Source organism: Ursus maritimus, unplaced genomic scaffold, assembly GCF_017311325.1.
Source record: "Ursus maritimus isolate PB19 unplaced genomic scaffold, ASM1731132v1 scaffold_16, whole genome shotgun sequence".
Lineage (NCBI taxonomy): Eukaryota > Metazoa > Chordata > Mammalia > Carnivora > Ursidae > Ursus > Ursus maritimus.
Genome location: NW_024424008.1, coordinates 1922614 through 1950132, shown reverse-complemented (window position 1 = coordinate 1950132; position 27519 = coordinate 1922614). Strand labels below are relative to the sequence as shown.

The 27519-nt window shown below is 37.6% G+C and overlaps 2 protein-coding genes and 1 pseudogene across 2 annotated transcripts; 1 reads left to right on the top strand and 2 right to left on the bottom strand.

The window, feature by feature from the left end:
- Window positions 1-7827: 7827 nt before the first annotated feature.
- Window positions 7828-8769, top strand: LOC103680036 (olfactory receptor 52E8-like). Its single transcript, XM_008709562.1, has one exon. The coding sequence runs from the start codon at window positions 7828-7830 to the stop codon at window positions 8767-8769; it is 942 nt and encodes a 313-aa protein (XP_008707784.1).
- Window positions 8770-13740: 4971 nt separating this feature from the next.
- LOC103680083 (olfactory receptor 52E4-like) lies at window positions 13741-14916 on the bottom strand. The gene has a single exon (XM_008709623.1). It carries the CDS (start codon window positions 14914-14916, stop codon window positions 13741-13743), a length of 1176 nt encoding a protein of 391 aa, XP_008707845.1.
- Window positions 14917-22313: 7397 nt separating this feature from the next.
- Window positions 22314-23248, bottom strand: LOC103680085 (annotated as a pseudogene).
- Window positions 23249-27519: the final 4271 nt, after the last annotated feature.

Genomic DNA, 27519 nt, shown 5'->3' with positions numbered 1-27519 from the left:
ATGAGACAGCTCAAATGTACATTAATACTAGAATGCATAAAGAAGGTGTGATATATTTATACAGAGAAATACTATGTACCAATGAGAATGAACAAACTAGGAGTATAAACAACAAATGAGCCGGATAGAAAAAACATACACACATGTATCTACATCTATACACATGTTGATTTAATTTCAAGAATAAGAGTGCTAACACAAGGACTGACGTGTCAAATCAGATTCACATAAACCAATACCAATGACTTATCCTTACCAGGATGTCTAGTTATTATACTTATAAGGGAAATTAACTAGATCAATTGTTTTTCCTGGGCCACAAGGGTGGAAGAGAAAAAATGGTTCCAGGTGTGCTGCTAATCTTTTGCTTCCTTGTAGGCAAGTGTTAGAAATCAGAATTGTGGTTACTTTTGCTTTCGTTTCCCTTGCTTCAGAAGACAGATCCAGAAAAACGTTGCTATGCCCTATGTCAGAGAAATTACTGCCTATGCTCTTTTCTAGGATTTATGGTTTCAGGTCTCACCTCACATTTAGGTCTTTAATCCATTTTGAATTTATTTTTGTGTATGGTGAAAGACAGTGATCTGGTTCATTCTTTTGCATGTAGCTCTCCAGTTTTCCCAACACCCTTCATTGATGAGACTCTTTTTCCCATTGTATATTCATTCCTCATCTGTTGAAGATTAGTTGACCATATAATTGTGGGTTTATTTCTGGTTTTTCTATTCTGTTTTATTGATCTATGTGTCTGTTTTTGTGCCAATACCATACTGTTTTGATTACTACAGCTTTGTAGTATAACTTGAAGTCTGGAATTGTGATGCCTCCAGCTTTGTTTTTCTTTTTCAAGATTGCTTTAGCTATTTGGGGTCTTTTGTGGTTCCATACAAATTTTAAAACTGTTTGTTCCAGTTCTGTGAAAAATGTTGGTGGTATTTTGATAGAAATTGCATTAAATCTGTAGATTACTTTGAGTAGTATGGATCTTTTAACAATATTTGCTCTTCCAATCCATGAGCATGGAATGTCTTTTCATTTCTTTGTGTCATCTTCCATTTCCTTCATTGGTGTTTCATAGTTTTCAGAGTACAGGTCTTTAACCTCTTTGGTTAGGTTTATTCCTATGTACTTTATTATTTTTGGCACAATTGTTAAGTGGGATTGTTTTCTTAATTTCACTTTCTGCCGCTTCATTATTAGTATATAGAAATGCAACAGATTTTCATATACTGATTTTATTTCCTACTACCTTACTGAATTCATTGATCAGTTCTAGTAGGGTTTTGGTGGAGTCTTTAGGGTTCTCTATGTATAGTATTATATCATGTGCAAATAGTGAAAATATTACTTCTTTCTTACCAATTTGGATGCCTTTTATTTCTTTTTGTTGTGTGATTGCTGTGGCTAGGGCTTCCAGTACCATGTTGAATAAAAGTAATGAAAATGGACATCCTTGTTTTGTTCCTGACTTTAGGGGAAAAGCTTTCAGTTTTTCCCCATTGAGTATGATGTTCACTCTGGGTTTTTCATCTAAGGCCTTTATTATGTTGAGGTATGTTCCCTCTAAACCTACTTGGCAGCCACTGTGGGAAAAGGATGGAGGTTCCCCAAAAAGTTAAACATAGAACTTCCCTATGATCTAGTAATCTCACTATGAGTATTTATGCAAAGAGCACAAAAACACTAACTCTAAGGCATACATGCACCCTAATATTTATAGCGGTATTAACTACAATAGCCAAATGATGGAAGCAGCCCAAATGTCCACTGAGAGATGAATGGATAAAGAAGATGTGGTAAATATATATACTATGGATTATTATTCAGCCATAAAAAATAATGAAATCTTGCCATGTGCAACAACACAGATGAAGCTAGAGAGTATTATGCTAAGTGAAATTAGTCAGAGAAAAACAAATACCATAAATTTCACTCATATGTGGAATTTAAGAAATAAATTACACATGAGCAAAGGAAAAAGAGAGAGAGAGAGACAAACCAAGAAACAGACTCTAAACTGTAAAGAACAAACTGATGGTTACCAGAGGGGAGGTGGGTGGGGGGACGGGTGAAATAGGTGATGGGGATTAAGGAGGGCACTTGCTGTAATGAGCACTGGGTATTGTATGGAAGGGTTGAATCACTATATTGTACACCTGACACTAATATAACACTGTATGTTAACTATACTGGAATTAAACCAATACCTTAATAAATAATTTTTGTTGTTGTTGTTCTTTAAAAGCCACTGTTTAGGGAAGGAAAAAACAAGTAACAGAGCAGGAGACAACATGTGCAAAACACATATGTCGTGAAAGACTTGTATCCAGAATACATAAAGAACTTCCAAACTCAATAATAAGGAAACGACCCAATTTAAAACGTGGGCAAATGATTTGAACAGGCACTTCACCAAAGAAAATTATATGGATGGCAAATAAATACATAGAAAGATGCTCAGCATCACTGGACTTCAGGGAAATGTACACTAAAACACAATGAGGCAGCACTAGAACCTCTTCAGATGAAAGAATCCTGAGAATGCCAATTACTGGTGAGCCTGTGGACCAACTGACAGTCTTATACACAGGGAGTATCAACGCTCTCTAGCCAACAATCACCAGGAATACGATTACAGTTTTTAAAAAAGGAGGATTCATCACCTGCTGTAACAGGGGACACCACATGCAGGGGTGAAATGTCAGGGGTTTCAGTAAGAGTGTTCAAGGAAGGGCTGGATATTGGATTTGGACTTGTTAGGGGATGTTTTTCAGGAGCAGATGCTCTCAAGGTGCTCGTGCTTAGTGAAATGGTTTCTATCAAGTGGACATCATCAATCAAGATGTTTGTGCCAGGACAGCTATCAGCTGACAGATACTAGAACTGCTCTTTTCTCTCTCAGAAGAAAACCAGTCTCTCATGATTGTATTCGTATCCAGGCTACACACAATACCTAATCTTTCTGTGATGTCCTCAAACGATGTATGTTTCTATTTTGCTGTTCAGTTTTTATCGTGCCACCTTCTAAGCCTCTCCTAAAGGAAACTGAGTTAGGAAGCCTAGAAAACTCACCGGTTTCCTGAATTGCTGTAGTTCTGAAGTTGGCCCCATAAATGTTAAAACTTAGTTATTTGCATGTTCATATGTGGTTAGTATTAACTATGCAACCAGAATATCAGCTTCTTGGGGTAAAGATTTACAGATGCAAAACATTACTGACCACATAGTTTTAAATAAGTGCTCAGTGGCTAACCTAATTTCTAGATCAAGTAAATGATATTTGCTGGAAAAGAATGTCACAATCATTAGAGTATAGAACAGTCATGGGTAATGAGTTGGAGAAATTATAGTTTGGCTCAGATATTATTCTTGTGGGACCGATGGCAAGAGAATAATTAGAAAGAGTGGGTTGTTAGAGAATGAGAAATTCTTTCAAATTGGGAAGCTAAGGGAAGAAACTTGAAAGTCCCAAGAGATTCTGTTGCCCCTGCGCTTTTTTCTGCCCATAAACCAATGGTGAGAACTTGCGAATTCATTGTTCATGTCCTCGTCCCATGTGACCCCAGAAGAGCAGCTACTCTCCTTCAGGGAGAGGATTTTCAATCTCAGTATAAACTTTTCTCCTTGAACCCCAGTTACAATGCTAAGACATGCTTGGAGCAGTTATTGGTCAGGATTGTAGATTCTTTCAATATTGGCACTTTCCGAAGCTGGTGAGTTGGTTACAGGCTTGACTGCTCTATGTGTTCAAACATATAGGCCGGGAAGGTTTGAGCTTGGTCTGTTGATTAAATTCCCTCATTAAATTGATGATACACATTTATATATGATACAAATATTAATTTGGAAGACATAAAGTAAAATATTTTATATTAAATTTCTAATTGGTAGAATTTCAGATAATTTTGCATATTTTAGTGTTTTATCATTTTTTTTTCACAACAAGCACACCTCCTTTAATGATAAGGAAAATTTAAAAAACCTAAGCGAACAACTTATTTTATTGAGGTATTACTACATTTCTTTCCCTCCCTTCTGTTTTCTTTTTCCCACTCTGTTCTGTTTTGCCTCATTTCCCTCTCCCCCTCCCCATTCTGTCTTTCCTCTTCTCTCTCTCTTCCTTTCCTTCCCATTTCTAACTCTCTGGTAGCCTAATTCTACTGAACTTTATCATGTGATTCCTTACTTCAGAATTTCTTTTGTATTTTATATCCAAAAATTTGACATTCTCAAATTTTTCCCAAATCAAATTAATACATTTTCTATTTTTATTTCATTGTCACTAAGGGTGACGAAAGCAATTGTTTAATACCTTCAGTTCCAAACCGTATGCAGCCTCTTAAAATTACAAGGGGCTTTTCCATTCTGATGTATGCATTCTATATGGCTACATGTTTATATACATATTCACTCTTGCTTTAGTCTTCCCTATTATCAAGCACTCTTAGCATTACATACATAAGCTATAGATAAAAATGCAAAACAATTGAAAAAAATGATAAATTTATTTAAAGACATCACTTTCCTATCAGCAGAACTCACTCACTCATTACTCTAACTCTTCCAGTCCGTCTTTTACTCTTTTCCTAACACCGGGCCTAGTTTGGTACAACTAAGATGATCTTTCCTTCCCCACATCATGAACATGTATGTGTTTATTTAGCTCTGCACCTGCCTGTTTGGTCTGGATTGGGAGGGTGGGTCTCATTTGGGTTGATACGAATCTGGCAGATGGCCATTGCTCCTGAACGAGTCCTGCTCAGTGGTGTGCAAAGGAACAATTCTGCTCTCAGCGAGGGCTCTCCCTTTACGCAGCACTGCAGAATACCTGATGGAATGTGGTTTTGGTTTTAACACAGTTCTTGAGCTTTTGTTGTTCATTCTCCACATGGATAAAGATCTGGATAGAGGGCATAAGCGTCTTTTGGATAGGTGGGCATGCAGAATGAGGCTGTCTTTAAGCCATTCCTTTTCTATCTCTTGTCCTAGTCTATTTTTCCTACATGAGGCCTCCTAAATTCCCTTGCAAGTCTGAGGCTTTGATTACAGATTTCACAAGTCTCTGCCCTCATCCTTTTGGCCCTTGAAAGATTCTACTTATTTAGGCACTCTAGTATAGAGTAAATAATGATTTTATGTGAAAACAAGTTGGCATTGTAAAAGATCGAATAACTCAGATTTTGGAACATGCACTACTATGGAACTTTTCTATTGATATTTCATTAATACCGTAGAGCAGGACAAGAGTCAAGGGTTTCCATGAGAAAAATAAGATGTACATAAATCTATCAGTTACACATTACTGCCTATTTCTGATTGTTGCACCGCCTGCTATTGCTAAGCCTTCCCTACAATGCCTTGTATTCTCCCTCTGCTGCACCAGAGGCCCATTAATAGACCCCTTGTCAGGAAGGCCTCTGATCAAGGACTTAATGTGTACATTCACAGTTTCCTTATAAGGATCATGGGTTTGAGTCTCATTTCTCTATCCTTAACTGCCACATAAACTGTGTGATTTCTGTTCCTGTCCTCCTACCATGAGGACTTTTGATGAGGAGTAGAATTAACAATTACCTACTTGTCCAGTCTTTCATTTACGAATGTTTTGAGTGGCAGCCATCTGCCAGATATTGTGCTAGAGAAATAATGATGAAAAAGTGCTCACTGGCCTCCTCTGCAAGTCTGCCTGAAGCTTACAATTCGGTGGGAACTCCGACATTAAGTAGACACGCAGAGAGCTATGGGTAGAATAAGAGGGTCTTAGGAGAGACTGTTATCAGCCAATACACTGAGTTCAGTGAAGGCCTTTTTGCGAGTGGGTAACTTAGGAAAATGTGGAGGATTAACTGGAGGATGATGTTGGTTCCTCCTCTCTTTTCCTCACACCTGTCTTGAGGATCTCTCCTACAGGTACATTACCACTTTCAGAGATTTCATCTTCCTCTTTTTTCTTTCACAGGGCATTTCTCTTTTATTCTTAAAATCTACTTTGATTGTCTATGATCTCAAGTGCATAGTATATTGTGTAGCATCCTAACTTCCTTGGATTTTAGGAGGAGGTCATGTCTCATATTAATGCTATTTCATACTCTTCAAAGGGCTGTTCTTTATTGGTTATAATTAAGAATACATTCATCTTTTGTTCCCAGTTCTTTAGAAATATAAATTTAGAACAATTATGTTAGAAAATATGCAAGAAGTAGTTGAGAATGAAGAAGAGGAAATGGGGAGGAAATTCGGGATGCTGATGATAAGGGCAAGTAGCTCAAGAAATCGAATAAAGGGCTAAATGCTTGATACTATAGGAAAACTCCATAAATACGTGCATTTGGGTAGAATCCTAGGACTACCAGGAGGTCACAGAGCTGGTGACTGCAACCAAGCAGTCATTTTGAGGATGGAGACGAGCTCCTGTGATCCGGACATAAAAGAAATCAACTGATTCAGGAGCCAGTATCTGTCCTGTTTTTCCCATGTGGTTGATGTGAGTAGCAAGTGGTATAATTTGTCTGAAATTTCTTTGTGAAATTGAAATAAATAATATTAAATGCTTATATAACACTATTCTGTAGTTGTCCTCTCCCTCCTAAAAGCAATGACAATAATAATGAATTCACATTTAGGGACAAAGTTGGAAATGGTATGGATTGTTTAGAAGTGAAGGGAAGCCAACTTGTCTGCTACGAGAAATAGGGGACATAATAAATACGGAGCCTGAATGGTTCAGTCAGTGCTTTAAGCCTCAGTCAATCTTTCTAAAAATGGTGGTTTTATATCTAAGATTAATTATGTTACCTTGAATTTTGTGAACTCTGTGGCCTCATAAAGCAAGGTCTTTGTTTCAAAAAATGAAGCAAATGTTTTCATCCCTTGATGCAAAAGTAACACAAATTTAGAAAAAGCAAAAAATATGCTTAGATTTTGATGCAAGCTATTTATAAACAAGTTGAAGAAGAAAGATAGGCCATATTAAGTAGCAGAAATAAAAGTCCATTGGTTGTAAGTGGAAATGCATAGAGGAATATATTGGACTCATATTTTCAGTTAAACAGATGATATTTAACTTTATTATTATTATTAATTTTTTGGAAGTATAGTTGATACACAATGTTACATTAGTTTCAGGTGTACAACATAGTGATTTGACAAGTTGATACATTATGCCATGCTTACCATCTGTCACCATACAACACAATTATAGTACCATTGACTATATTCCCTCTGCTCTAACTTTTTCATCCCTGTGAGTTAATCATTCTGTAACTAGAAGCCTGTATCTCCTACCGCCCTTCATCCATTTTGTCCATTCTCCCATATCCCTGCCCTCTGGCAACCGTAAGTTTGTTTTCTGTATTTATGGGTATGTTTCTGCTTTTGGTTTGTTTTTAAACAAATGATTTTAAAAGATGCTTCTGAAATCTATAATATTGTCAGTACTCACAGATTATAGTCTATTATCACTGGGCTATCAATGTGTATATCTTCTCCCAATCTATAATTAAATATTTTTAAAAGTTAGAGCCTAAAATAGAAACTTATTTCCACTGGCTTAGTCAGTGTTCTCACTAAAATTAATTTAGATGATCTCATCCAATACGTAAATATCCTTTCATTTCTTGCGGAATATTCTTCATTTGTCATATGTACGTATCAACGAAAGTATGAGGGAAAACATGATCTTCTGTATTCCTAGAGGAAATACAGTAATTACATCCTTTTTTGTTCTTATTCAGTATTAGCAATATTGATGAGGCATTGGGAAACCTTACAAAGAACTAAAGATTCCTTCAAATGAGGAGAGTGTGACCATTAGAAGCCTTTGCCAGTATGTCTCCAGCCAATACCTCATGTATTCAGCCCTCATCCTTCCTGCTTTTGGGAATCCCAGGACTGGAAAATACGCAGTTCTGGCTGGGTGTCCCCTTTGGTACAGTGTATCTGATTGCCCTCCTGGGGAATGTCATCATCCTGTTTGTGATCCAGACTGAGCACAGCCTTCACCAACCCATGTTCTACTTATTGGCCATGTTGGCTTTCACTGACCTGGGCCTCTCCACTGCCACTATTCCCAAGATGCTGAGCATTTTCTGGTTTGGCCTCAGTGAGATTGACTTTGGAGGATGCTTAGCTCAGATGTTTTTCATACACCTGTTTACAGGCTTTGAAACATTCATGCTTGTAGCCATGGCTTTTGATCGTTACGTAGCCATTTGCCACCCTCTACGATACAACACAATCCTCACCAACAGAACTATTTGTATTATTGCTGGAGTAGGAATGTTGAAAAATTTTGCTTTAGTGTTTCCGCTTGTGTTTCTCCTTCTAAGGCTTTCGTTCTGTGGACATAATATTATACCCCATACCTACTGTGAGCACATGGGCATTGCCCGCCTGGCCTGTGTCAGCATAAAGGTCAATATAGTGTTTGGATTAATCCTCATCTCTATGATACTTTTGGATGTTGTTTTGATTGCTATCTCCTATGTGAAGATTCTGCACGCTGTCTTCAGACTCCCCTCCTGGGAGGCCAGGCTTAAAGCTCTTAATACCTGTGGTTCCCATGGATGTGTCATCTTAGCTTTTTTCACTCCAGCATTTTTCTCCTTTATGACACATCGATTTGGACACAATATTCCACGTTATATCCACATCCTCCTGGCTAATTTATATGTGATCATCCCTCCTGCTCTTAACCCCATTATTTATGGAGTGAGAACCAAGCAGATCCGAGAGCGGGTGGTGACAATCTTCCTTTTTAAGGAAGTTTGACTCTGAACACTTGATTCGGAAAGAGTCTTCAAATCTTTTCCCTTTTCATCCATAAAAGAGGCAAGTGTTCTTAAGCTTTTATAGAGTAAATGCTTTCCAGTATACGATGTTAAACACGATATTTCCTCATTTATGTGCAATATCAAATTAGAGATACATTGACATAGTAGATATTGTTCCTAACTAACTGTAAACATTATTGTTAAATAAATACGGGTCACTTATTTCTGGAGCTCATATTAAAATCAGGATCCAAGGATAAAGTCTTAGTGCAACTCAAGTACTATTTTTTTTTTTCCCGAGCACTATTAATTAGTCTCTGAACAAAGTTTACTGATTATGGTGGAGGAATGCTGAACTGCCAAGAACTATCATAGCTGTAATGGGACCGACAAGACAAGCCATAAGGTGTGGTTCCAGGAGCAACAATTAAAGAAATCAAACACCAATTTTATTTCTCCCTTGGCACAGTTGACTTCCTTAATCATGTAACCACAGGGAAGAAAATAGTCAATAAAACACCATAGACATCATTGTATACTCCATTTTTATAAGTTTTGAAATAGCAATTACAGCAACTACAGCCAAAAATATTTGAAAGGATTCATGGGGCTTCATGAAGTATACTCATTTTTGGCTTTAAGTAAGGTTAAGGTAAAATACAGCAGGAACAAGAAATAGAACAGGTAAACATACAAAGATCCAAAAAAATTCAGCCACAATTCATAGGACCTTTTCTCAATTGTGCAGAATGAACTTTATCTTTGTTGTGAACCACTAAAAATGTGGAAAGATACCTTTGTTTCACCTAGGCCAACACACAAAATTAATGAGAGTTGTTGTTGTTGTTGTTTTAAATCTTACTGGTTACATAGCAAAAACTGGGACCTCCATAAAATGTGTGGGCCTTACCCAATCAGTCGAAGGCTTGTATAGAACAAAGACCCACTTTCATGGAGCAAGAGGGATTCTGCTGGTTGCTGAGTATATTCCAATTATGCATCTGTAACTGGGGAAATAACCACAGGATGATTTTGAAGATCCATTGATCACCTGACTTACAAAGTCCCTACTATGACTGTAAGGACTTCATCAAAATAAGAAATATGTATATTTATTTTTAAAAGGAGTGAATTTGGTGATGAGCACTGGATGTATGGAAGTGTTGCATCACTCTATTGTACACCTGAAACTAATATTATGCTGCATGCTAACTGGAATTTAAATAAAAAAATACTGAATAAAAAGAATATTGAAGAATATGAAAGAATATCTTCATGTTAATGAGTTCAACAAAGATTTCTTCAACAGCACACAAAGAGCAATAACTTTAATGTAAAATATTAATAAATTTGATTTTATTGAACATGAAAACTTGTATTCCTCAAAAAATACCACATAAAGAGTGAAAAGTCAATCCATATAGCGGGAGCAGATATTTGCAGGATATATATCTGAGAAAGGATTTATACAAAGACTATAAAAAGAAGATTTACAACTTCCTAAGGAAAAGATAATACAATTTTAAAGAGATGAGCACAGACTTTAAATAAAATCGTGTTCCACTAAAGAGAACAACCAAATGGCCAATAGCTATAGTTTTTACAACATCATTAGTGGTAAGGTGATGTATATTAAAGCCACATCACAATAGCATTACCTGAAGTTAACAAATAATGGCAACAAATAAACATAAACATACATGCCCACCCTTTTTTTTTTTTTAAAGATTTTATTTTATGTATTTGACAGAGATAGAGACAGCCAGCGAGAGAGGGAACACAAGCAGGGGGAGTGGGAGAGGAAGAAGCAGGCTCATAGCAGAGAAGCCTGATGTGGGGCTCGATCCCATAACGCCAGGATCACGCCCTGAGCCGAAGGCAGACGCTTAACCGCTGTGCCACCCAGGTGCCGCCATACATGCCCACCCTTACACCAACACACATACCAAACCCCTAGTGCTGATGAGGATATACAGCAATTGGCTTCTTTGTAACTGGTGAACTATTCTCCCAATCACTCAACAGTCATACAAAGGAATTATTACTGATGGCAGATGTCTCCAAACAACATGTAGAGAAATAATAATAACAACTTTATTCAAAATAGTCAAAAATGAGATAAAACTCCAATGTCCATCCACAATTAATAATTACATTGGGTACATTTATGAAGAGGAATACTATCCAACGACAAAAAGTAACAAGCTACAGTTAAATCCAATCATATGAATTAATCTCACAGACATAATTTGAGTGAAGTAAGCGATCACAAAAGATATATCACATGATTTAATTAATATTAATATTAATTAATATTAAAGTCATAAAGTATCCAATCTATAGTCGTAGATATAAAAAATGATGAACTCTGGAAGTTATTCACTGGTAGGGGCATGAAGTCTTCTTCTGGGTTGTTGGTAGTGCCACGTATTTTCATCTGAGCAGCAGTTACATAGGTTCTGGGTGGCCCACAAGGTGTGCAAGTACTCAGCAAATACTTTCTATGGGGCCTCTGACCACATATACAATTTGAACCACTCTAAATCAGCATGCCAGCACTGTTCTTGTAGACTGGCCTTTAGCAGTCCCTGAAATAAATACTGTACACCCAGTGGAGCAATCTGCTCTCCTGGCCATCACACTAGAATAGAGATCATTCAAAAGGCCTTGGGAAACTATAGGCATTACCTCTGGAGTTCTTTGGGCATCTGTACAACACCATTAATGCAGAATATTGGGTTAGGAAGTGTCCCAAAAGGGAGTGTCCTAAAGTGGAGAAACAGGAAGGCTCTTAGAGGGGTACTTTGAGCTTGGGGAAGGGTAGCTAGTCCCAGACCCTGGAAAGGGACTTAGAAACTTTTAAGAATGGTATTCCTTACATAGTTTGTGCATTCATAAAAATCCATAAAGTGGTATGTGTAAGATTCTTTCATTTTACTATGTGTATGTTGTACTTGATAATTTTTGTTAATATCTTTTAAATCTTTTATTGAGATATAATTGACATATACATTTTATTAGTTTCAGGTGAGCAACATAATGCTTCAATATTTGAGTATATTGTGAAGTGATCCCACAATAAGTTTAGTTCATCACATGGTTGTACTTTTTTTTCTTGTGATTTTTTTCTTGTAAGATCTACTCATTTAGCACCTTTCAAATATATAATACAATGTTATTGACTATAGTCCCTGTGTTGTACATCACATCCCCATGACTTATTTATTTTATAACTGGAAGTTTGTACTTTTGGCCCCCTTCTCCCATTTCACTCACTCCCCCACCTCTGGCATCCAACAGTCTGTTCTCTATATCTATGTGTTCTTTTTGTTTTGTTGTTTGTTTTTTTAGAGTCTATATATAAGTGAGATCATACAGTATTTGTTTTTCTTTCTTTCACTTATTTCACTCAGCATGATGCTGTCAAGGTCCATCTGTATTGCCACGAATGACAAGATTTTCTTGTTTTTTTATGGCTAAATAGTATTCCTGTGTGTACCACATTTTCTTTATCTACTCATCCATGGATGAACATATAGTTTGCTACATAAGGCTATTGTCAGTAATGTTGCAATAAACATGGGGATGCAGATATCTTTTCCAGTTAGCATTTTCCTTTCCTTCAGATAAATACCAAGAATTGGGATTTCTGGATCACATGGTAGTCTGTTTTTAATTTCTTGAGGAAACTCCATACTGTTCTCATAGGGGCTACACAAAGTTACATGCTCACCAAAAGAGCAAAAGGGTTCCCTTTTCTCCATATATTCACCAACACTTGTTATTTCTTGTCTTTTTGATAATAGTCATTCTAACAAGTGTGGGGTGATATCTCACTGTAATTTTTTTTTTAGATTTTATTTATCTATTTGAGAGAGAGAGAGAGCATGAGCACAAGAAGGGTAGAGGGAGAGAATCCCCAAGCTGAGAATCCCTGCTGAGAATGGAGCCTGATGTGGGGCTTGATCCCACGACCCAGGAGATCATGACCTGAGCTGAAACCAAGAGTCAGACATTCAACCAATTGAGCCACCCAGGCGCCCCTACTTCACTATCGTTTTGATGTGTATTTCCCTGATGATTATTTATGCTAAGCAAATTTTCATGTACCTGTTGGCCATCTGTATGTCTTCTTTGGAAGATAAATTTTCTTAAAATAAAAAATTATTAAGCACCTACTATATGCGTAGCAAGACACCATGAGGTAAACATTGGCCAAATACATATCATTGATCAAAGACTATAAAATGTGGATAGGATACTCAGATTCATCTGATAAGCCACAAGGAGGAAGTGCAAATTAAAAAGTGCTGGGTAAAGTATTTAATAAATAATGCATGAATGAATAACTAAAGTTTGTGAATCCAAGAGTAGTTACTATCTATGGCTTTAGATTTGATCTTCAAGAATGTAATTGACATGTTTAGGAATTCACCCATTTAGAGGTGTTCATTCCTGAGCATCTTAAATTCCTCATTATACTGATGCTTCTATGAAGTCCCCCTTTACCATTAGAGCGAGAAAGAGATATAAATATATTTATATTTCTTTAAGTTTTGCAGTATTGAAGATGCATACATCTAAAGACAGACTGGTTCACTTTGAACAGTAAGACAATTATGGGAGATCGGCATAGATGTGATGAGCCTGGGAAGATTCCACACAGAGTCAGTCAGGGGGAAAATTTCTCCAAATTCTTCTTTCTATAAGACCTTGAAATGTCACATACATTTTTATGTTTATATTTTTATGACTTATCAGTTTCTGGCAGATAATAAAATATCAATAAAATTATGGATAAAAACAATTAAGAAAGGAATGAAAGAATCTGTCACAAGTATTAAGGACCTGTAGTCCTTGATTTAGAGATATATATAAATTTGGTAATGTGGCCACCAGAGTTAACTATTTGCAAATAAAAACCATTTCATTCCACATAGTCCTTTCTGTAAGACCTGCTCTGTAAAGATTATACAGGAAAGTAATAAAATCTTATAACTAAGTTGTCCAAAACTTTATGTATTCCATAAATTTTCACAGTGATTGTTTTGACATTAATCCTACTATATGTTCTAGATGGGATATCTAGGGAAATTATGAATGAAGTAATACTAAGATCCCAGTCCTTTTTCTGTTGCAAGATTCCGTAGTTGAGAAACACAATCTCTTTCCCCGAGATTAGTGAATTATCTCTGAGACAGTTATGCCAGTCATTTTTCAGAAAGATACTTGAAACCTTTTCCCGAATCTGCTTAGTCCTCACTCCATAGATGACAGGATTGAGGGCAGGTGGAACGACAACATATGGATTGGCCAGGAGAATGTGAATGTATACGGGAACATTCCTACCAAACCGGTGGGTCAAGAAGGAGAAAAAGGCTGGAGTGAAGAAGGCTAGAATAACACAGATATGGGAGCCACACGTATTAAGTGCTTTGAGTCTGGCGTCCTGAGAAGGAAGGCAGAAGACAGCTCGGAGTATTCTCACGTAGGAGATGACAATCAGAACAACATCAACAAACACCATTGATATAAGAATTAATCCAAATATCATGTTTACTTTTATATTGGCACAGGCCAGCCGTGCAATTCCCATGTGCTCGCAGTATGTGTGAGGGATTATATGGTGTCCACAGAAGGGAAGCCTCAAGATGAGAAACACCAGAGGGATAATCAAAATGAAATTGACGCCAAACAGCACAACAAGGATGAGACCAATCATCCTATTTGTGAGAATCAGGCTATATCTCAGAGGATTGCAGATGGCAACATGGCGATCAAAGGCCATCGCCACCAACACAACCGTCTCCATGGCAGTGAATATATGAATGAAGAACATCTGGGTGACACAGCCCTCAAAGCTAATCTCCTTGAAATTAAACCAGAATATGCCCAACATTTTGGGGATAGTGGATGTGGACAGGCCCAGATCAACGGAGGCTAACATAGCCAAGAAGTAAAACATAGGCTGATGAAGACTGTGTTCATTCTTGATTACACACAAGATAGTGATGTTCCCCACAAGGGCAATCAAATACACAGAACAAAAAGGAAACCCAATCCAGAGGTGCATCTCTTCAAGGCCCGGAACTCCCAGCAGGAGAAAATAGGAGGGGTGGAACGTGGTATCATTTGAGGGGGACATCTCTCTCTGTTATTTTGGAACTGCAGAGAAAACAAGTTATTAAATATTTAAAAAGTCAAACCACATCCATTAAAAGAATACAATAAACTTGGAGTGGTGATCAACAGGAAACCGTGAGGGAGATTGTATGCCAGCCTTTAAAGTATGGATTCATTCAGATATTAAGAAATATTAATAATTCTGCTAAGTCTAGCGAACATATCTGAGAAAATCTGATTATATAATATTATGGTTTGGGGGATGAGACAGACAATATCCAAAAAAACAAAAAATAAGTGTGTGTGGGTGTACATTTACATGTATAGATGTCATATATGTACATTCATATGTATAGATGTCATATATGTGCATGTTCATATAGATGCCAGGTACATATAATAGACAAGTGACTTAAAGAAAAACAACGCCTGATGATTGGATGCTAATGAAGTTGGTGTCTATTTAAATTTATCATGAGGGAAGTTCCCTCTAACAAAGTGATATTAAGCAGATAAATGAATACAATACTGGGGTGATTTAGTGTAAAGTTAATAATGAACATTAAATATGTTTTTTATTTGAGTGTTGTTGACACACAATGTTACCTTAGTTTTAAGTGTCTAACGTCTATATTCATCACAAGTGTAGCTACCACTTGTCCCCTTCCACCGCTATTGCAGTATCATTGACTATATTCTCTATTCTGTGCTTTTTCTTCCTGTGACTTATTCATCCCATAACTGGAAGCCTGTATCTCCTACTCCCCTTCACCCATTTTGCTCATCCCCCCGCATCCCTCTCCCCTCTGGCAACCATCAACATTAAATACGTTTGAGAGATGGGATGATACTTGGCTTTGAATCTGAAAAGGAGGCTCCTTCAGCCCTGTGGGCCATGAACTGAAAGTGGTAATTGCTCTTCTCTGATAAGGCTGTGAAATAGGGTTTTAGGAAAGCTGGGGACTCTCTCTCTGGGGCATCAGGTAGTAGGTGTGTGAGGAGTAAAGAAGGAAATTGAACTCTTCCTCCTCAGTTTATTTTCCTCTTTTTCTACGGTCCATGGGTGGTGTGGTAAGTTGGAGTGAGGTGCTTCTGTTTGGAAGGTTCCCGAAGCCCCTCAGCTCAGTTGAGACTCAGGTAAGATGGACAGATGAAGTACTTATTTCTGAGGGCTTTCTCAAGTTTTCTATAGAAATTTCTATCAAAATTTACTCTAAAAAATCTGGATAGTGAGAACAAAAACAAAAGAATGTACTTTATTTTTAAATACCCTGTTTGAGCTATACTTAGAAAATACTGAAATTGAGAAACAAAGTAAGAGACTTTACCCCTACCAAAAATATTTAAACAATACCTACCTTATGCTCTTCTGTTCCTCACAGCTTCCACCCTATTTCAGGAGTTTCTTGTTTCAACTATTTCTCAGACTTCCTATCCCTCATTTCTAGTGCCTGGCACCCAGAACCCAGCCTTGAGCAGCACCGCCTGTATTAGCCATTACCATGATTCTTTTAGGGTCAGATTACAGCAATATTCAGACTTCATTGTATTTGTCATGCCTACAAAGGAAAGTTTATATTTATGCTGCAACAGATGTCCAAACCCCAATCAATCTCCCACAGAACCCTTAATCCCTAGGGTCTGGAAGTTTCCTCTTCCTGAAAAAAGATAGTTAATTCTCCTGTGGCTTTCTTTCTGAACTACGGGATCTATGGTTGCCACCTTACGTCATTAGTCTCTACTCTGACCATCCCCACAGATTCTATCCCCCAGCTTTACCTTTGGCCCAATAGCATTAAACTTTTAGGAGGTGTTGGTTTTGATTTACAATAATAGAAACAAGGTAAAATAATTGGAAATGTATAACATAGGCTGGAGAAATAATGAGTACAAAAATAATGCTAAAGTCGTGGCACGTAAAAGTGGTACTGAATAGCAGTGAGGAGGAGGGCTCTAACACCTTCTGAGTTATCCTGCTCTAGTTTAAATGAGGGGGAATGGCTAGACAGTGCACATGCCAAATCTTTTAGAATTGTGTAATTAGTGGAATTTCACAGAGATTGGAGCAGTAGTTGGTTTTTAGGTCCTCCATTACATATTGCATTTTGGATTCATACACAGAGATTCAGTATCTCCTCCCCTGAGGATCCAACGTCCTTGTGACCTGGAAGCAGCAGCCCTATTCTACCAAGTCAGAATTGAGAGCTCAAACACTCCTTCTCATGCTGTCTAGGCTTTATGTCCTTTTTGTTCAGATCAACATATATTAGGTTTGCAGGGTCTAGGCTATACCACAAGTGAGTAGGTTTACCCAAGCAGGACAACAGAATAATTGCTGTAAAGAGGCTAGAAATCCCTCATATATGAGTGGATACAGGTTAGTGAGTGCAATATGGAAATCTGAGAAATCCATGAGAAATGGGAGAATTAGACAAGGGGAAGGAATGGCAGAGAACTAAATAATTTACTACCATATGTGATGTGGTGAACTGCTGGCACGATCCACCTCTCAACATTATTCCAGTATTGGTTGTAACTTATCTGTAGCCAGTTTTCATGGTATTCTGCAGGAGACCAACTAACTGCCTGTCCAAGTGGCCAACCTGCAGGGAATCTGAAAAACTAACCCTTTCTTATCAGTCTGACCACTTATTCCAAGGAATGGCTTCAATTCATCCTGCCCAATGCCATCAGAAACTCAAGACACTTAAATCCATAATGCTCAGAGTGTCCTCACTGACATCATTGAAGATAGCACTGGTGGATAGTGATGAATGTACTCATGAACACCACCAATGGGCAGTTTATAAGGCACTTTATTCAGGGTGTTTATGTCATGGTGCAAGTGGTTCATTTAATTCTTCAGGGGAAGCAGGCACTGGGCACACACAATTTGTCTTTGTATCAACCTTTTCAGAGGTTTCTGCTCCAAGACCTGTGGAAGATATAAGCCATGACATAACAATTAGATAAGGTTTGGATATCTTAATGATAGTGAGTTATCTTTGCAGTGCTTAAACTGGTATTCAGTGGAATCTATATTTGGAAGTCAATATCTCTGATTTGTCATTCAAGTCATCAGATAACTCTGGGGTCCTAGGAGGATCTTTGGCATGTGATTTCCCTAAGGTCATATCTGTGGAATAACTGCTTGACAATTCTAATCTCTCAGGGATGGAGTACAGTTTTATAATCTCATTGCCCTCATCTTCCAGATGGTTCACATTCTTCATTAATATCTTCTGTGTGCCATGACCTAAGTGATGAGTGAGGGCATGAGCTCCAAACCCTTTGACAATCATAGAGCAATCCCTTTGACAATCATAGAGCAAGCCCTTACAATCCAATGTTTTTGCCATAAAACAGAGTTGGGAACACAATAAATCTCATCACATCTGTCCCCTGAAACAGGGAAGCTCACCTGTTAATTCAGTGAAATTACCTGATTTCCCTTGCAATTATGAACTACATGATGGGAGGAAGAAGATGGGAAATCACAGTACCATAGAGGTACCATACACAGTAAGCCTCTCTCCTTGTTCCCACTTAATGAGGACAAATAGCAGCCCAGCAATGGAGTGCTGAGTGACCCTCTCAGTCTCAGGATGAGACTCAAGGAATTCATTTGTTTGTTTCACCTTGCTATGACATAGAGATACAAGGAGATTTCATGAGAAGTCTCTACGATGCATTTGGATTTTTAAATTGTATTTTCTTCTACACAATGAAGCTTATCTCCTTTTCCCACATCAAGATGCTAGTTTAGCCTGCCCCTCAATAAATCTATGACATCTTGGTTAGGTCCCGTCAGAGCCATTAAAAAATAATAAAACAATTTTGGAATACTGTCTCTGTTTATGAGAGATTCACCCCTGCAAAATTGCACGTATTGGAAAACAAGTCACCATAAATATTTGATGACCATCCTCCCCATTCCATTCCTTAACTTTGACTATTACTGCCACTTTAAGCAGACTGTTCCTACCTCTAAAGGGGCTCTCTAATCTCCATTCACTTGGCTCATTTCCAGAAGGCACACAGTTGACTGACCAGATGCGTAGCTCACTGTGTCAGACACTGACCAGGCCTTTAGGGGAAAACAAATTATTTAAGGCACTTAGGGAGAAAGGAGTAGTAGCACAAGCATGGATTTTTTCCTTATTAATGTGTTCTAGAGTAGTATGAGATACTCTGTGGGGTCAGATGTCGGACTCTAGGAAAAGAACCCTGACCCTTGGGCAGTGGGACCCTAAGTTACATTAAATCACCAATCAGAGACTAGGATCCAAGATAATAAGATGGGATAGACAACTGGCTTCTAACTTTATTTTACCAGCTCACACTATTTGGGAGAATAATAACTAGAGCGATTAGGAGGCTGGAGGCCAAATAATGCTGATTCAGCAGTATGTTATGTGAGAGACTTGACCAGTCACCCCTTTCTGCCATTCAGTATCAGGGGATGAGAATCAACACTTCTCTGGCATCACCCAAGGGCTTGCAGCCAAGCCTTGTTGCTGATGACAACATGGCTGACAAGTGCCCTGATCTGCCTCTTGGAATACCACCAATATGAACAAGCTTGAGCACCGAACAGTGACTGTTTTCCATGGCAATGTGTTAGAGGTGAACTGTATTTCTGGAATGCATGCATGGAGAGAATCCTTCAATTAAACCTTACTTTAAACTCTATTTCATGATAGATCTCAAACTTCCTTAATTCCCACTTTATCTGTACTATCTATGATGCAGACAAAGTCTTCTAACACTTCTTCTGGTTTCAGTCTATTTGACTTTCCAGCTGGTGAATGAACTCCCATTTTATAGACAGGCAGTTGTCCATCCAAACATCCATGTATCCATGCATGCACACATCCCCATCCTTCCAACAAATATTTATTGAGCACCTGATATGTTCTAAGAATTGTTCTAGTAAACAAAAAATAATGCTATTAGAGTGATTTTCTTTCTCTTTAATGAGTTCTGTACTTGGTGCTAAAGTCTCTGTGTTCAAAACCTTTTTATTTTTCTGTTTATTTGATAAGAAATTAACCACTTAAACATTAATGACTTCATATTTTATCATTTTTCCTGTAAAGATGATAATGTACATGATTATCAACTGAGAACTACTTACATTTAATTACTGTGTATCAATATAATGTGATGCTATGTGGCTTTCAAAGGAAATGAAGAGAAGTGCATAAATTGTCTCGAAGGAATCACAAGAAACTGGTATTGGACATTTTTTTCTGGCGAGAGATCTGGAGACTAGAAGTCAGTGATAGGAAGTACACTTTATAAACTCCCCTGTGAGAATTTCTTTTTAATTAGTTTATGTTTTCTTTTTTTTAACCTTTTAATTGAAGTACAACTGACTTAAAAAAGACATACGTATTTAATGTATATGACAGTGAGTCTGGGAATAAATATACACCTGTGAAACCATCACCACAATCAATGACATAAACATATTCATCGCTTCTGGGGCCCCTGGGTGGCTCAGTCATTTGAGCATCTGACTCGTGATTTTGGCTCAGGTCAAGATCTCAGGGCTGTGAGATCAAGCCCTGTGTCAGGCTCCACGCTGAGTGTGGAGACTGCTTAAGATTCTCTCTCTCCTTCTCCCTCTGCCCCTGCCCTCTGTTCATGCTCTTTCTCAAAAAATAAAATAAAATAACAAATAAAATAAAAATCCATCACTTCCAAAAGTTTCCTCCTGCCTTCTTTACTTAGTATTTATGTTTTCCTCATTTAGAACATTTGATGTGAGATTTACTGTCCCCTCCTAGCAAATGTTTAAGTACACAATGCTGTATTGTTAACAATAGCCTCTTCAATTTTTTCAAAAAGAGGAAAAATATAGTTCAATTACCCCAGGATTCAGCAGCTTAAAACAGTAAACATTTCTTATCTCACACATTTTCTGCATATACAGGTGACAAATAAGCAAGGTAAACATGCTCCACATCTTCAGTCATTAGGTAAATGTAACTTAAAGACACAATAAGATACCAATAGACCCTTGCTAAAATGACTAAAATTTAAAAGACTGACCATGCTAAATGTTTGTGAGGGTGTGGAACAAGTAGAACTTTTATGCACTGCTTGTGAGAATGTAAAATGCAACTATTATAGAAATAATTTTGTCAGTTTCTTAGGAAGGCTTTATGTATATCTGCTACCACTCCTAGGCTTTTACTCAAGAGAAATGAAAGTATATGCTTGGTCAAAGACTTGCACATGAATGCCCGTAACAGCTTTGTTTGTAATATACAAAAGCTGGAAATAAAGGAAATGCCCAACAACAGATAAATGGATAAACAAATTTTGGTACATCCATAAAATGGAATACTACTCAGCAAGAAAACCGTATGTGTGATTAGCACAACAATGATTTGATGAAACTCAAAGTGGTCATGGAAGCAGCCAGACTGAAAAGATGACATTCAGTAATATTTCATTTATATAAAATTCCAGAATTTTATAGAGCTAATCTATAGTGACAGAAAGAACGTCAGTGCTGTCAGGTTTAGGTGATGGTTGGATCACAAAGATGTAAAAGGAAATTTTAAAGGTGATGAATATGCTAATTAATGTCATTGTAATCAAGGTAATGATGGTTTCATGTGTGTATACATATGTAGCAAAGCCCATTTTTATCGGTGTTTGTACTACAATTTCCTAAGAAGGTAGGTGCTCAAAATATGTTTGTGGTATGTATGAATAAACAAATGAATGGGCAGCATTGCATGTTTATTCCTTGATGGAAAATACATTTTCTAGTTTAACAAAAATCGATGGAGTTCTAGGGAAAGTGCTTTTACTACAATTTATCCGTGTTTTTGAATAACTAGTATGGTCCCTTTTTTCAATATTATCTACTAGCTGGAAAGTTCTTCAGAGACAAAACTCTGTCTTACTGTATTACTCTCAAGTGGCATCAAATTCAGTATCATGCAAATAACACAAAGGCATTAGCATTAGTTTTATTGGATTTAATTAAATTGGTTTGTAGGTCCTTTTTAAAGAAAAGTTTTCAAGTTGATATACAAGGTTCAGAAAAGTATAAGAATGATCCATTAAGAAGAAGATTGGCCAGGCGCCTGAGTGGCTCCGTCGGTTAATTGTCTACCTTCAGCGTAGGTCATGATCCCAGAGTTCTGGGATCAAGCCCCACATTGGGCTTCCTGCTCAGTGGGGAACCTGCTTCTCCCCCTCCTTCTTCCCCTCCCCCTCACTGTGCTCTCTCTCTCTCTCTCAAATAAATAAATAAAATCTCTAAATTAATTTTTTAAAAAAAGAAGATTGGTTAGTCGCTGTCAAATCACATATCCACTATCTGTCTGGTATGGATGCCTTCTTCATCTATGAGAACATCTTCCTCCATAATGATGGGGTTTACTTTTATCTCTTTCTTCAGTGGTCTTTTGCTAAGGAAAAGTTTGAGCATCTCTTCTTGCGTTTAGTCTTTGTCCCATAGACAATAGGATCCAGGATGGGTGGCAGAAGCAGGTGTAGGTTAGCCAGAAAAATGTGAAAGTTGTGGGGGATTGTATGACCCCAAAAATGGTGGGTAAAAAAAGTGAAGAAGACTGGGACGTAGGTGATGACTATAGCACAGATGTGGGCAGTTTAGGTGCTGAAGGCCTTTTACCAAGCCTCTGCTGGGGAGAGGCTGACCACTGCCCAGAGGATCATGGTGTAGGAGATTGCGATGCACAGGACATCGAAGCCCCCAGTCAGGAGGGCAACCATCAGACTGTAGATGGCATTGACCTTGATATTGCCACAGGATAACTTGGCCACAGTCATGTGGTCACAGCAGGTTGGGAGATTATATTACCCTTGCAATAGGGCAGATGTTTTGTGAGTAAAAAGAAATGATGAGTATCACACCTGGAAGAAGGTGAGAAGCCCAGCCTTGGCAATGATAGAATTGGAGAGGATAGTGGCCTAGTGTAGAGGGTAACAGATGGCCACATATCAGTCCAGGGCCGTGAGCATGAGCACCCCGGACTCTATCCCTGTGATAGTGTGGAGAAAGCACATCTGGACCAGGCAAGCATCGAAGCTGATATCTTTGAGATCAAACCAGAACTTACACAGCATTTGAGGTACACACTGAACAATGTCAGTGAAGGAGAATAAGGCCAAGAAATAATACATGAGCTGGTGTAGGGCCTCCTCCAGATGAATGAGATAGCGGAGCCCAAATTCCCCAGTATAGTAACAATGTACATGAAACAAAATGGGAGAGAGATCCAGATATGAGCACTTGCTAGTCCAGGTGCTCCGTTCAATATGAACGATGACAGAGTCAGTCTAGTATAGTTGTAATCATGCATGATGACAAGTTAGAGGGTATGTTGCCTTCTTCAACTTTGATGTCAGCTTTGATGTCTCTCTGAAAAGAAGTTTAGGCAAATGTATATTGATTGCTTACAGTGCATTAGTTAATATTACAACATTTTTGCATATATCATCTCAATTATCTTAATTACCTCATGAGAGGTTATTTATTGTATTAAATAAGGGTAAGTATTATTATTGTATTATAGATGAGGAACTGATGTTAGTGTGGTTTCATTGATTATAAATCTTAAAGCCAGGATTCTTGCTCTTTGCCATGAAGATATATATTAGTTAGGAACAGAGTTTGAGGGCTTAGGGGACTTAGTATGGAAAATTTATATAAATATAAATATATAAATATATATTATATATATATTTATATATTTATATAAATATATAAATATATATATAATATATATTTATATATTTATATTTATATAAATTTTCCATACTAAGTCCCCTAAGCCCTCAAACTCTGTTCCTAACTAAGCATTAGTACATTCTTAGACCAATGAGAAAGCATCAAATAGTGAACATTAGGATGGTTGAAAGTCTTTTTATTAGTGAATTTCCAAATGAGTTACAAGGATTTTTCTATTTCTGAAAATGGGTATGGGTAAGGAGATCTGTTTATCATCAGAGTATCAACTATTCTTCAGGTTATGAGATAGGAGATTTCAAAACACTGTCAGTTATATCCTTGGTTATTCTCCCTATAATGTACATTGTTTGATCAACAACGAATGAAGAAAATGGACTCATTAATTAAGGAGACTTATTAATGTCTTTACGTGGCTAATAAATGGAAATAACCCATCAGCACAAATCTACTGGTACCACATCAGGTGCGTCAGACCACTGTAGCCACATTGCTCCTCAAGGACGCTGTTCATTTCCTTTCCTTCCTCTCCAGCTTCATGTTGGGCTCCCGGTATTGTCAAAAAAACCTAAATGTGGTTGAGCCCTTTAGGTCTGCCCAAGACTTATTATTGAGTGCAACAATATGTGGCTCACTAAATACTCTGAGTGAGTTGAAAATTTTAACAATCTTTCTATTTTCCGTCCCCAATCCTTCTCTGTCTACATCTATATCAATTTTTTTTTCATGGACAGTGTCCCAATGTATGACATTGAAGAAAGCAAAAATCACATTTTGTGACCCTGAGGAACATGAATGCACATGACCTAAGTTCGGGAAATACACGTGCTTTAATCATGAGATGGAAGAATTAGCATCCTCACCCTCAGTTACAGTGGGTAGTGACGATCATCGCTGGGTTAGGAAAGAATGATGAGGCATAGCACTTTTTAAGTATGGTCTTAATTATTCTACTATGAACAATATGCATCCTTAATATTTAAATTGAGAGATACAAAATGCTGCCTATAATAATCAGTATATATAATAATCAGTAATTATATATATCAATATATATGCCTATAATAATCATTATATATAATAATCAGTAATTTCCCCTTCCACATTTATTTCCTCTTCCCTTACAGAACCCCAAACTCCTCACTTATCCTCCACCTACAAGCAGAAATGAGATGAGGAACAGATGGGACTGTTAAAACAGCAATACTTTAAAAAAATTCCAATATACATAGTGGGCAGGGATTTGCTGGTTTCTGAGAACAGAATAAAGCTTTTCTGAAAATGGGACAAAGAGTTAGGATTAAAGAAATGTAGTGTCTGACCTTCATTTGGAAGTGACTGATCTCTGTAGGGGAGGGAATTTTCCCTTTCCCCTCTAGGTTCTTTGGCTGGTCTAATAATTAAATTAACATGGAACAGATTAAGAGATTAAGACAATTTAATTGCCTATGTATGGGGTCCCAAAGATATGAGACCCACTGAGAAAGCAGTTGAGGCTTATATACAGTCCTGGGATAACGAGAAGGGGGTAGCGGTTTGGACAAAGGGGATGAAGAGAGTTCACAGGAGATGGGAAGAGTCAGTGTTTGGTAAACTAAAGTTTGCCACACCATGCCAAATCTTTCCTATGTAAAAAAAAAAAAAAAAAAAAAAAAAAAAAAAAAAAAACAGTTATCTTTGGAAATAGTTCTCTTCTTGGTACTGATCCTCTATTTAATTTCTCTTAGGCAGTTAAGGGGAGGTTAAAAGCTCTTTGTAAGTCTCTTGGGCCTTCATTGTCTTCAGGAAATTAACAGCATGCCAAAGAGGCATTTCTGAGGTGGCCTGCCCTGAACCCCATCATCTCCAATATAATAAAATGCAAAAGGCAGGGGCGCCTGGGTGGCTCGGTCAGTTAAGCATCTGCCTTTGGCTCAGGTCATCATTCCGGGGTCCCAGGATCAAGCCCCAGCTTGTTCTCTCTCTCTCTCTCTTTGTCAAATAAATGAATAAATAAAATTTTTAAAAAACCTTTAAAAAATGCAAAAGGCCAAGATGCAAGTCTGCTAGGATACTATAAGTGCCTTCCAAGAGATAAATATACTCAATTAAAACTGCAAGCTGAAGAACTAATATCAGTATTTGAGAGTTCCTATCTATGTGAAAAAGAATTTTTTTTAAGTTTTACTCAAATTCCGGTTTGTTAATATGCAGTGTAATACTAGTTTCAGCTGTATAATTTAGTGATTCAGCACTTACTTACTCCTTAATCCCCATCACCCAATCAATTCACCCTTCCACCCACTTCTCCTCTGACGACGACCAGTTTGTTCTCTATAGTTAAGAGTCTGTTTCTTGGTTTGCCTCTTTTTCCCCCTATGATTGTTTTATGGATCAGCGTTAACAGGTGAACATTTGCGATCGGTTTTGATGATAGGAAACAGCATCACACACACACACACACACGAAAGGATTCTCTTCTCTCACTGATATACCCGTGTTGCCAACAAATTGTACTAAATAATCATTACTATGTAAATTATGTAAATTCAATTAGCAAACCTAAAATGGCTCCCGTCATGCCAATTTTCCATACCTCTTACAAGGAAATTTGAAGGGGAGTCGCAGCACAGGGATAAATGATCTTCTAAAGGGACTTCAAATAGACAAACGCAGGGATGCTGGCAGCAGTGTGATCCTGAGAGATGCCACGAGCCACGGCTAAGATAGGTGCTGTTGTTCCTGGAAGACCCTGAACTCAGGTAGCCAAGAGCTAAACCTCCAACCTTTAAAATCTCAGTGGAATAAGAGGGAGCTTTTGAGGCAGAAACGGAGGGATTCAGCGTCTGCAGCAAAAGCACAGCAAGAGGCATCGTTTGAATGTCCTCCATGGAGTAGGGGTGCCTGCTCTGATACAACTTCTTACTTTACATGAAGGGCATAATTTTTGGGGGATACTCTAGTTACATATGTAGTCTTCTCCCGCCACTAACCAAGAATTAAACCCATGATGAACTTTCTACTTTGTTAAATGAGGCAGATAATATTCAGACTTTAAGTACTCCATTTTTTAAAAACCCTTTCCCCAATGTTTATAACAGAAGCACTGCTAAGCAAGATATTCCATAATTCCTTCCCACTACCACCCGTCCTGTAAGGCACGTTTCACTTGTGTGGCCCAGGACAGCTTCACAGTATACAATACACTAACCTCACTTTATTACGCCCTAAACTTGGGTGGAAGGACAAATTAATAGGAAGAGAAAGAGATCAAAATGATCTTGTCCATTATACCTCCTACTAAAAGCTACCCTTTTTTTAGTCTGATGTCTGTATTCTGCCTTCTATTTTTATGTAAAATAAAATATAAATAAATATATAAATAAAATATAAATAAATATATAAATAAAATATAAATAAAATAATGTAAAGATTTATTTATTCATTTAGTATGTTTTTCCTAAGAAAGTGGTAGAAAATATACTCAACATTACAAACAATTGAAACTGAAGAGTCATTGCTTTAAGAGTGATTGTGTCCAAAGTTTCCTGGCAGGAAAATAGATTGGACTGGCTTACTGTATTCTATGGAATCCAGAGGAAAGCTTACACAATTATGCTGAAGTCCTTCACGCATCACAAAGAGAGGAATCTCTGTTATCTTGTTAAGCAGTGAGGAAATTCATACAAAGCAAGTACCCATTCATTTTGTCCCTCAAAGCATGAGGGGCCAATGAATTACTTCCATTTGTGTGATGGCATTTGGAATGTGGGAGGGGACATTAAAAAGTAAAGCTTTAATTCATATTACCCAGTGAAAGTCCAAGGTATGTGGAGGGTGAAAGAGTGAAATTTTAAGTAAACATCAAGGTAAGCCAAGAGGAAAGATGGGGCTGAATTTTCATTTTGGAAG